Raw genomic sequence first — 11229 nt, 5'->3', positions numbered from 1 at the left:
TTCTTCCACTTTTACCTTCACCCCTTCATTCCATCATTCACTGCCCTCCCTAATGCTGCCTCCAACAAACTTCTTGCCATACACATCAATTGCAATCCCGACAATATTTTCTTTCACTAACTTCCACTCCTCCTCTAAATTACCAGTTTCTCTTAATTTCACTCTGCCATGTGCCATTTTCAACATTTCTTGATATCCTACAATGTAGTGGAGGATATTTTACACGTAATCATAAATTGTGAAAATAGGCTACAAAAAAAAAAAAACGAGTTAAAAGTAAAGTCAACAGGACTCAAATTGAAATACACTTTGATTATTCTACTAGGAAAATGGGAAGATAAGGATATAAAGAAGAGGATGAAAAAGTTTTTAATAACCTTTCTAATGTGAAAATAACTATATGACAAGAGTTATCTCTAAACCCACTTAAATGTACTTTTGTAAAGAAACCACATTTAATGCAATGATTTTTGCAACTTGATATAGAAACCACAGGAGATTGTTTTGAAAATGAATTAATGTAAAATCTTAAAATAAAGTGAATTATTTTATCAAAATAAACAATATCAGTGATATGGGGACAATGTTTGTATGTTTGAATAAGCCCCATGTCACCCATGTGGTAGAATGGAATTAGAGAGAATTTCCTTCGGTGAAGGGTTATACATTTACTGACTGACAAACATTTCAATATAATAACTGCATCGATTAGTTCAAATGTTTCATTTTGTATTATATTTACAGAGAAGTAGATTGTCTCCAAAGATCGAGGTAGATCTTCAATTCCTATTAAGAATAGAAGAAGAAACAAGAAGAAGAGTTTTCCTCTCTCTAGTATGTCGTGTTCACCGCTGTCGCACCTATTGCTAATGTGAACAATCTTTCACCAAGTTGCGATATTTTAAAGAAATTGAGTTAAACATCTGCGGTCAACATGGTAAGCTTCACTGATATATTTGTGTATTTTTTATTCAAGAAGGAATTTTGATCCACATAAGCTATCTGGGTGCTGGACTATAGGGTCCAGGTAGCTCAATCCACAACAAAAGATTGGAGATGATTAGTTTCCTCCAAATCTGACAGCCCATCTTGCATAATTTTAATCTCATCTCCCATTATCTGTATTATTATATCGGGCAACCCCTTTCTTTGCCGAGTCTAATTTCCATATTTTTCTACTATCATATTTTTGTTAACAAGAGCTCGCTCTCCATTTACTCCAAAATTGGGTAAAGTTACCATCAACCTCGTATGCACTGGCGGTAAAGTTTTACTGTATTACATACCACAACTAGACGGGGCAAGCCCCCGGACCTCCTTCCCAGGTCACAAACTTGTACTGGCAAGCGGTAATGTTGATCTGCGCACACTAAAAACATTTAAATTAAAGAAATTAATGACACTTTTATTACTCGGTGTGACGGTCTGAACGATCCCCCGGTCTCAGAATTCTCCTTGATAATCTGCGCATGCGCGAACATTACCGTTTGCCAGTGCATACGAGGTTGATGTCTTATTTTCCTGTAATGTTAGCGTGCGCAGCTCAACATTACCGCTTGCCAGTACATACGAGCTTGATGTTTTATTTTCATGCGAGCGAAGCGAGCTAATGGCGGAAAAGAACCATTATACAATGTCAAGGAGAATTCTGAGACCGGCGGATCGTTCAGACCGTCACACCGGACGACGAAACTTCTGGGTCACCAGGGTATTGAGACTGTGACATCGTAACTTCTATGAACGACACTTGGAACACTGTAAATGTTGGGGTATTACATTGTGATTTAAGGAAATTACCAACATTTGATGACATATAAAAAAAATCGCCATGAAATTTAGCAAATGCTTTTAAGTATGGAATACTGCAGCCGTTACAAGTTGCTATAACTTCCATCGCTAAATACGAAAAAAAAACTCACTTGAAATGATGAAGACCTGACTAGGACAAAGGTTTCCACGGAAAAGGATTTCTTGGGAGGGGTATGAAGAGACCACATAAACAGATAAGGGAAGGGGGTAGGGAAATATTAACCCCCACCCCCTGTGCAAACTTTCCACATGTATGAGTTCGTGATTGGTTAACAGAAAAACAGCGGAGTCTAGAGAGTAAACATGAATGAACTAGAATGGGAAACTTGTCCAGAGCAAGTATTTATGTGAAATCTGGGAGTGACAAGAAAATAACAAAATGTACAATAGAAATATAGCAAGATAAAATGGAGTCTATGATAAATAATATTTAATGGGAATATAAAATTAGGTGATTTTATAAGGTATTGGATAATAAAATGAGTAATACTGGGGTTAAACGTAATATGTATACGAGGGTTTTACATAATAGGAATGGTATAGTTGTACTGGATCAAGTCATACTTGAATAAAGCGGGTGAAGTCGAATACTGTAGTTATATTTCGCCGGTAGAGAAGAAGAAATCCTATTGGCGGAGGAGGAGTCTATGCGTAGGGGGGAGGAGTTTATGCGCAGAAGGACAAAACCTGCCATTTACAAATGAACGAATGAGAGCGACTACAACCGACCAGCAGAATGACATAAAATAAATGAAAAACACAGCTAATGTTAGCATGTTACGCTAACATTGCTAATGTTAGATTGCACAGCTCAATATTACCGTATTTTTTCATCAGTTTATTTTACATCCAAGAAGGTAATGTACTGAGAAGAAAAGGCTTGTTTTACCATTATGTGCCGATTCCTCAGTATGTTTTCCCCACCCTAAACCCCGAGTTCCCACTGGGGGTCCCTCATTATCGTTGGATATAGATATATATATATATATTTCTGAAACTATTAATTTGCGACGGGAATGAGTGTCATTTTTGACGGGAGCAGAATTTTTTTTTTATAGAAAAAAGTAGTTTTTTCCCTAGGTTACATTGCCCTGTAATACAGTACAATAATACCATATGTCCTTTATTGTGATCCGATATACCATAATATGAAGTTAATTTATCATTTTACCTAATGTTATCATTTACCTTTACCACGGCAATATTATCTAAGTTCAGCCCGGTCTGCACACAAGTCACAAGTACCTCCCGCTTAGTTTCAAAATTTCCCGATAGATAGAGCCGGTGTTTCCTCAGGCTGTGAAGCCTTCGTTTTTACAATTTAATGCTGTCCTATCAATATACATTCTTACTTCTCAGTTGAGTTTGTAGTTGGTTGGGGCACATCCTGTAATAGCCATTTAATACTGCTGTCATTTTAATGCATCAGTTGCTGAAGCTACGGACAAGTTACTCGTTTGTAAAATCTGCCCCAAACATGGCCTCCTGCCTGACTAAAGTAACACAGGTTGGGCAGCGCTCCTTTTGCCTATCAGCTGGGGTCGTAAGCTTGGAAATTTTGTGATGTTCGGACTTATGTTTTTGCTATTCACACAATCTACATTCTTCCATCCTTGTTAATATTGTAGTTCATTAGGACACGTCCTGGAATTATGCCATACCACTAATTTGTTATATATACAACCAAAAGTTAGGATAGGCAATATCTAGTTAAGATGTTGAGGAGGATTAAGCCAGTGTCAATCACCCCACACGAACTAACCTTTCATTTCCATGCACTTGTAGGCCTGCTTTTGATTTCAAAATTTTTGATCCCCCCGCTGCGATCCAAGATTGACCTGACCGAGCCTCCGAGGTCAGCCTTTCTAACACTAACCGCCGTGATGGACAGACATATTCTATAGTTTTTATTTTGAGCAATTTTTAAAGAATTTATTACAGTGGTCCCTCGCTAGTTCGCGGTTCAACTTTTGCGGGTTCAGAGCTTCGCGGGGCTAAAAAATATTAAAAAATTAAAAATATCAAAAAATATTAAAAAATTAATAATAATGAAAAATATTAAATTAAAATTAGAAATTACATTATTTTACAAATTTTGAAAACAAAATATTCAATTAGAATTAGTAATTGCATCATTTTACAAAATTTTAAAACTAAAAGAAATGCACGTCTGTATACGCTAAGCATCACGGGCATAAACGCAAGCTGATTGGCCAGCACTCGCTGAGAACTCGACTCCCCATTGGCCCATTCACTAGCCCAAGCTTCTCCCGATGCCCATCTCTCCACGCTTTTCTCGTATACGCTTCTCGCCATAGATCGCGGTTAGTTAGTCTTTGTCTCGCGGTGATTTTTTAAGTGTAAAAGTTTTGTGAAGCCCTTCGTGATGCCTCCCAAACGCTCTTTATCCCTTGGTGCATCTAGTGAACCGAAGAAAAAGCGAAAGATGTTAACAATTAACGAAAAAGTGAGTTTATTGGACAAGTTGAAAGCGGGAAATAGCTACGCAAGCGTAGCCCGACAATATGGCCTTAATGAATCCACGGTACGGTACATAAAGAAGGAAGAGAAGAACATCCGCAAAACTGCTGCAATATCTTTCACGAAAGATGCCAAAAGGGTTGTAAACACCCAGAATAAGACCATGGTGCGAATGGAAAATGCACTGGCTATTTGGATCCATGATTGTAGGGAGAAGAAAATCACCCTGGATACAAACATGATCCGAAGTAAGGCTAAAATTTTGTTTGATGCTATGGTGCCTGAGGGTGGTGACGACGACAACGTTCAAGATGAGGAAGAAAACGACGGCGACGAAGATGATCCTCTGCCTGGTACCTCAAGCCAGACTATCCCACGACGACCACGTACGACTTTCGTTGCCAGCAAGGGCTGGTTTGATAAGTTTAAGAGGCGATTCGGACTTCAGAGTGTGTCGTTGTATGGAGAGGCAGCCTCTGCAGACGAAGCAGCAGCGAGGCATTATGTTGAGGATGTGTTTCCGGAAATAATAGAAGAAAATGGCTATGTCCCGGAGCAAGTCTTTAATATGGATGAAACAGGCCTCTTCTGGAAGAGGATGCCGTCCCGAACATTTCTTTTCAAGGACGAACTTAAAAAGACAGGTTTCAAAGCTCACAAGGATCGAGTGACTCTGCTCATGTGTGGCAATGCTGCAGGATTCATGCTGAAGCCCGGCCTTATCTACAAGTCACAGAATCCTCGAGCATTGAAAAACAAGAACAAAGCCTTACTGCCAGTGTACTGGATGGCCAATAAAAAGGCATGGATCACCAAGGCCCTCACACTTGATTGGTTCCTTAACTCTTTCATACCACAGGTAAAGCTTTACCTGGCTGAAAAGGGCCTGCCCTTTAAAGTGGTTCTCTTCATGGACTGTGCAGGAGGTCATGCAACTAATTTGCATTATGAAGGGGTACAGGTGGAGTTCCTTCCCCCCAACACCACTTCCCTTATACAGCCCATGGATCAGGGGGTTATTAGGGCCTTCAAAGCCCTCTACACTAAGTCAACAATGGAGGGTCTCATCTCCTCCATTGAAGAGACCGACGAGACCTTCAGCATCAAAGCTTATTGGAAGGACTACAACATAGCTACGTGTTTGGCTAATATTCAGAATGCCCTAAAGGACATGAAAGAACAGACACTCATCTCCAGCTGGAAGAAATTGTGGCCAAACAAAATCACTCATGACTATGAGGGTTTCACGCCTAACGAAATCCATCACTCTGCCGTTGATAAGGCTGTCAGGCTGGCTCGGTTGGTGCAGACTGAAGGCTTCTCGGATATGACAGCTGATGAAATTAACAATCTCATCGACTGCCACTCAAACCCACTGACAGAGGAGGACCTACAGGAAATGACCAAATCAGCGAGTGAGGGGGAAGACGAGTCTGCTAGTGACGAAGGTGACGAAGCTGAAGAAGGTGGCCTTACATTGCATAATTTACAGGACCTCTTCAATGTTGCCAAAGACCTCCAAAAAAGGGCCAAAGAAATGGATGACAACATGGTAAGAGCCGTCGAATTCAGCAATCGTATTGATGACGTCATGGCTGTGTATAGGCGCATCTTCGTCGACAAAAAAAAACAACGTTCACAACTCCCAATAACGATGTTTCTTACGCGCAAAAAACCAGAAGAAGATCCTCCTGCAGCCGCTACACCGCCTCCTGCATCCCTTACACCACCTCCTATAACCACTACGCCACCTCCTATAGCCACTATGCCTCCTCCTGCATCCATTACGACACCTCCTGCAGCCACTACGCCGCCTCCTGCAGCTTCTCCTGCATCGTCTGCGGCGTCATCCGAGGAGCAGTAAAGCTCTTCATGCCCCTGTGCAGTCATTCATCATTATCACCTCATCGTACTGCACAGGTCTTTTCATCAACTACGCTTAGAAGAACTTATTGTAAGAGGTAAGTTAAATGTTTTATTGTTTGATTGTTTAACATGAATCTCTCTCTCTCTCTCTCTCTCTCTCTCTCTCTCTCTCTCTCTCTCTCTCTCTCTCTCTCTCTCTCCACCCATTTTCTATATGGTATGGTACAATTTTATTTACTGTATGTATTAACTGTAATCTTAAACCCCCAGAAATAGAAATTATAAATGTTAATTTGTTGCGCAAAACGACGGACTAATTATGTTAGCTAGTTTTTGAAAGCTGATAACGATAATTGGTTGTTCGCAAGTAAATTGTTCGGTAGAACAGTGTTCTAGACCCTCAATTGTTATTGTAAACAGACAACATATTTTACAGTTTTTTTTTTTTTTTGTTATAACATGAATCTCTCTCTCTCTCTCTCTCTCTCTCTCTCTCTCTCTCTCTCTCTCTCTCTCTCTCTCTCTCTCTCTCTCTCTCTCTCTACACCCATTTTCTATATGGTATGGTACAATTTTATTTATGTATTAACTGTAATTTGTTCCGTAACCGAAATACAAACCACGCTATTTACAAAGGGTTTACTTTTAGCGCAGCTGAAATGACGAGCCAATAGTTTTTAACGAGGGTTAATTACCCCCGCGCTAGTTATCGGGGGGTGGGGAAGGGTAGCTTGCTACCCCTCCCCCCTCCACACACCGGTGACTTGCTCCACTTCACTTTTGGCTCGGCGGTGATCAGACGTGTCTGTTCATCGCCTTCGTGACAGCCTTTAATTTTCTTCTTTTTCTTTACAGCTTGTGTGATTGGTTGGAAGTTGACCTTCAGTTATTTTCTTTTATTTAATATGCAGTCATGCCCTGGAGTTGCCGGCCGTCCTTGTGGGACTTTCATGTCGGACGTGATTACGGATCCTCACACCCTCTGCCCTCAATGTCGGGGCCGACGGTGCGACCAGGATAACATGTGCCGTGAGTGCAGGGAGTGGTCTGCCTCCCAGTGGGAGAGGTTTGGCCGTCGGCGTAAGAAGAAGTCCAAGAGAGACCGTTCTCCTCCGGGGTTAGCCTTGAAGGAGGAAGGTTCTCGGGACTCTTCTTCCGCCGCCCAAACCTCCTCCGAAGCTCCCCCTCGTCCGCCTCCTAAGGAGAGTCGTCCGAGTGGGAGCGCAGGCCCTTGTTCTGTTTCCCTACCTTCGGTGGGGGGAGAGGGCGTCGCCTCCCATAGCGAGGCGGTTCCCCCTCCTCCTCCGGGGGAGGTTATTGATAATAATTCTTTATCCAGTGATGATCTGTTGCAGATTTGGTCGTCCCTGGGGCTTAAGGGCTTGCCCTCCAGGGTCGCTCTTATTGACCTTGTCTCGTTGGGGGCCGCTGTTAAACAGTCGCCGGTGGTAGCGGAGGTAGACCCTCTGTCTATTGTCGACGTCGTGGTGACAGAGGCCTCCGACGTGGCTGGGCCTTCCGACGCAGGTGCTGTTGCTGGTGATGGTGCTCTAGGCTCTCCTCCTCCTTCCGTGCATCCTTCGAAGGGGGAAGTGAGTCCTTCGGTCTCGACTGCTGCCCAGCTTCCTTCTGAGGGAAGTGTTTTGAAGGAGACTCCCCTTCGGAGGACCGATGGTCCCGACGATCTCCCCCGAGGCCGCCTCCGCCGTAAGGCTCACCGCCCTCTACGCCACAAGGGCCTCCCTTCCCCTTACAGGGGGACTAAGAGGCGCCTTTTTGGGTCTTCGTCCTCCGGGGGGGACTCTCCTCGTCAGCCTCAACCGACTACTCCGCCCTCCTTGAACCTCTCTGCGGACCGCTCTCCATCTCCTGCCGGATCTTCGCCTTCTGGAGAACTCGTCACCCGACGGGCAACGGTCCCTTCGGGGCTAAGGGATTCTTCCCTTACGCGAGCAGGGCCAGCGCACAAGCGCTCTCCTGCTCGCCAGCGATCTCCTGCTCGCCAAGACTCTCCTGCTCGCCGACGCTCACCTGCTCGTCGGCTCTCTCCTGAGGTTCGCCCCCCTCGCCAGCGCTCTCCTGCTCGTCAGCTCTCTTCCGAGCGTCAGCGCTCATTTGAGGACCATCGCCCTGCGGTCTCTGACCACCCTTTAGTTCCTGCTGAACTCCCTGCTCACCATCGTGTGTCAGAAACACATGTTCGCCAACGCGCCAGCGATCTTCCCGTTCCTGCTCGTGAACCTATCCTCTCACAGGACACGCGTCGACCTTCTGCTCGCCAGCGATCACCTGCTCGCCAGCGATCACCAGCTCGCCAGCGATCACCAGTTCGCCAGCGATCACCTTCACATGCTGCCCGCCATCGCACGAACCTGCATGATCGCCCGCTTACGCATGCTGCTCCTCATCGCAATACCCTGAACGATCGCCCTCCTGCGGATGCTGATCACCATCGCACAACCCTGCACGATCGCCCGCTTACGCATGCTGCTCGCCATCGCACAACCCTGCACGATCGCCCGCTTTCGCATGCTGCTCCTCATCGCAATACCCTGAACGATCGCCCTCCTGCGGATGCTGATCACCATCGCACCCTTTCACGCGATCATTCACCTGCGCATGCTGCTCGCCATCGCACAACCCTGCACGATCGCCCGCTTACGCATGCTGCTCCTCATCGCACAACCCTGAACGATCGCCTTCCTGCGGATGCTGATCACCATCGCACCCTTTCACGCGATCATTCACCGGCGCATGCTGCTCGCCATCGCACAACCCTGAACGATCGCCCGCTTACGCATGCTGCTCCTCATCGCGCAACCCTGAACGACCGCCCTCTTGCGCGCAATCATTCACCTTCACATGCTGCTCGCCATCGCTTACCATCACGTGATCATTATCGCCAGCGATCTTCTTCACCTACGCGGCAGCACGATCCCTCGCCGTCGCGCCATCGCTTGCGTTCGTCGCCTCGGACACGTGTTCATTTACCTGCCCACCCTCACGCCCACTCGCCTGCGCGCCCGCGCGATCGCTCGCCTGCGCGCCCGCGCGACCGCTCGCCTGCGCGCCCGCGCGACCGCTCGCCTGTGCGCCCGCGCGATCACTCGCGCAACCATTCGCCTTTGCGCGACCGTTCACCCTCGCGCGACCATAGTTCGCGGCGAATTCCACAGCCGGTGGTAGCAGCAGGGACGCGTGCTCCTAGACGGCACTCGGGATCACCTCCATCCAAGCACAGGTTGGTATTGCAGGACGAGGACAGGTCATTACAGCATTCTTCCCCACCTTCTTTTCAGGCAGGTACCGTCGTGTCCACTCCAAAGGATCGCCCGATCCCTTTCACCTTAGCGAGGATTTCGGACTCTGTGTCCTTTGAGCAGCAGACTTGGTTTGGTCCGCTGGCACGGGCGTTAGTGAGGGTTATGAAACCAGCACTCGCCGGCCAGGGTAACAAACCAGCGGCTGTCTCTCCTACGCTGAAGAGAAAGAGAGGAGTGGACTTCGTGGTGACTTCCCCCAGGGCGAAGTTGGTTCCCAAGAGGTCGGTCTCGAGGGTCCCCTCTCCTGCACGAGTACTCTCTCCTTCTCCCGTGGACGAGGCCTTTCCGTCCTCAGGTGAGTCCAGTGGACCGGTAGTCTTCCCCCCGGCACCAGGGGGGGAGACTTCGCTTCAGGCAGGAGAATTGTCTCGTGAGGAAGGGGCCCCTCGAACCTCGTTGTTGGGATCCTGTATCCCTCCTAGGAGGGAGCCCAAGGATTCCAAGACCATCCCTAAATCCTCTGCAAGGATTCGACAGGAACCCATGACTACCCAGGGGAATGTCCACGTATCACCCCAGGAAGAGATTCCTGGGGCAGGAGACTTAGCTGCCAGCCCGCAGGGAGGAGAACAGCAAGAGTCCGAACATGCCTTCTGGCAGGTCCTAAGCCTGATAAGGCAACTTAACAGTCTTACGGATCCAGTCATCCCCCCCCGTGAAGGCAAAGACACAATTCTGGATGAAGTGTTCGACGTTCGGAAGGCCCCTAAGACCAGTGCAGCTCTGCCCTGGTCTCGGGGGCTGAAGAGTGCCAGAGCTAGGGCCAATGCTCAGCTCGCACTTCTTGCCTCCTCCAGTCGTTCCACTGCCGGGAACAAACTCATCCCTCCTCCTCGCCTTCAGCAGAGGAGGTATTTCGAGATCCTGGGTGAGCACAACCTCGCTCTTCCGCTCCATCACTCTGTGGAGGAGCTGGCGAAGGGAGTTCCCTTGGAGAAACTCTCTGCCCGGCAGGTGTCGTTCTCGGCGGCAGAGATCCTTAACCACGAGAAGGTCGCTAAGTGTGCCATGCAGGCCACTTCGTGGCTGGACTTCTGGTTAGGATCTCTGGGCATCCTATTGCGATCTGAGGACTTGTCCAAGGAGACCAATAGGAAGGCCCTAGAGACCTTCTTGCTCTCGGGCACCCGCTCCATCGAGTTCTTGGCGCACCAGGTTACCACCCTGTGGGCCAACTCGGTGTTGAAGCGTCGCGATGCTGTGTCCGAGAGATTCCATCCGAAGGTCCCCGCCGTAGATGTGTGTAGGCTCCGACATGCCTCCCTCCTGGGGGAGAGCCTGTTTGAGCCTCAAGACTTGGAGCGAACAGCTGAGAGGTGGAGGAAATCCAGCACGGACTCCCTCCTCCACAGGGCCCTTACAACTCGGCCCTATAAGCCTCCAGCCCCGCCACAACAGCAGCAACAGCCTCGTAAGGCTCCAAAACAGGCACCGGCAGCTAAGAAAGTGGTGTCTAAGCCCCAGCCCTTTCCAGCCAAGGTCAAGAGGGGTGGTAAGTCCTCCAGGGGAGGCAAGACTTCTAGGGGTGGCGGCCGCGGCCGCAAGCCCTAGGGGTGGCAGTCCCCCTGCGTGTCCACCTGTGGGGGGATGCCTTCAGCGTTGCGTCCGCAGGTGGCAACATCTCGGGGCCGATGCTTGGACGATCTCGGTGATCGGCCAAGGTTATCGCGTCCCGTTCACGTCATCTCAACCTCCCCTGACAGCGAATCCAGTGTCGTTGAGCTCCTATGCCATGGGATCGGCAAAGGGG

At 47.8% G+C, this 11229-nt stretch overlaps 1 protein-coding gene across 1 annotated transcript in view; it reads left to right on the top strand.

The window, feature by feature from the left end:
• The first annotated feature begins 781 nt into the window (after positions 1-781).
• Positions 782-11229, top strand: part of eIF3i (eukaryotic translation initiation factor 3 subunit i) — a 78083-nt gene continuing 67635 nt past the window's right edge. The window contains exon 1 of the mRNA XM_068372370.1: positions 782-937. Coding sequence (XP_068228471.1) covers positions 935-937 — 3 coding nt within the window. The 5' untranslated portion in view covers positions 782-934. The remainder of the gene's footprint in view (positions 938-11229) is intronic.

This window comes from Palaemon carinicauda, chromosome 4 (assembly GCF_036898095.1).
Source record: "Palaemon carinicauda isolate YSFRI2023 chromosome 4, ASM3689809v2, whole genome shotgun sequence".
Taxonomy (NCBI): domain Eukaryota; kingdom Metazoa; phylum Arthropoda; class Malacostraca; order Decapoda; family Palaemonidae; genus Palaemon; species Palaemon carinicauda.
The sequence above is the reverse complement of the archived record's forward strand: the minus strand, read 5'-3'. Positions and strand labels throughout refer to the sequence as shown.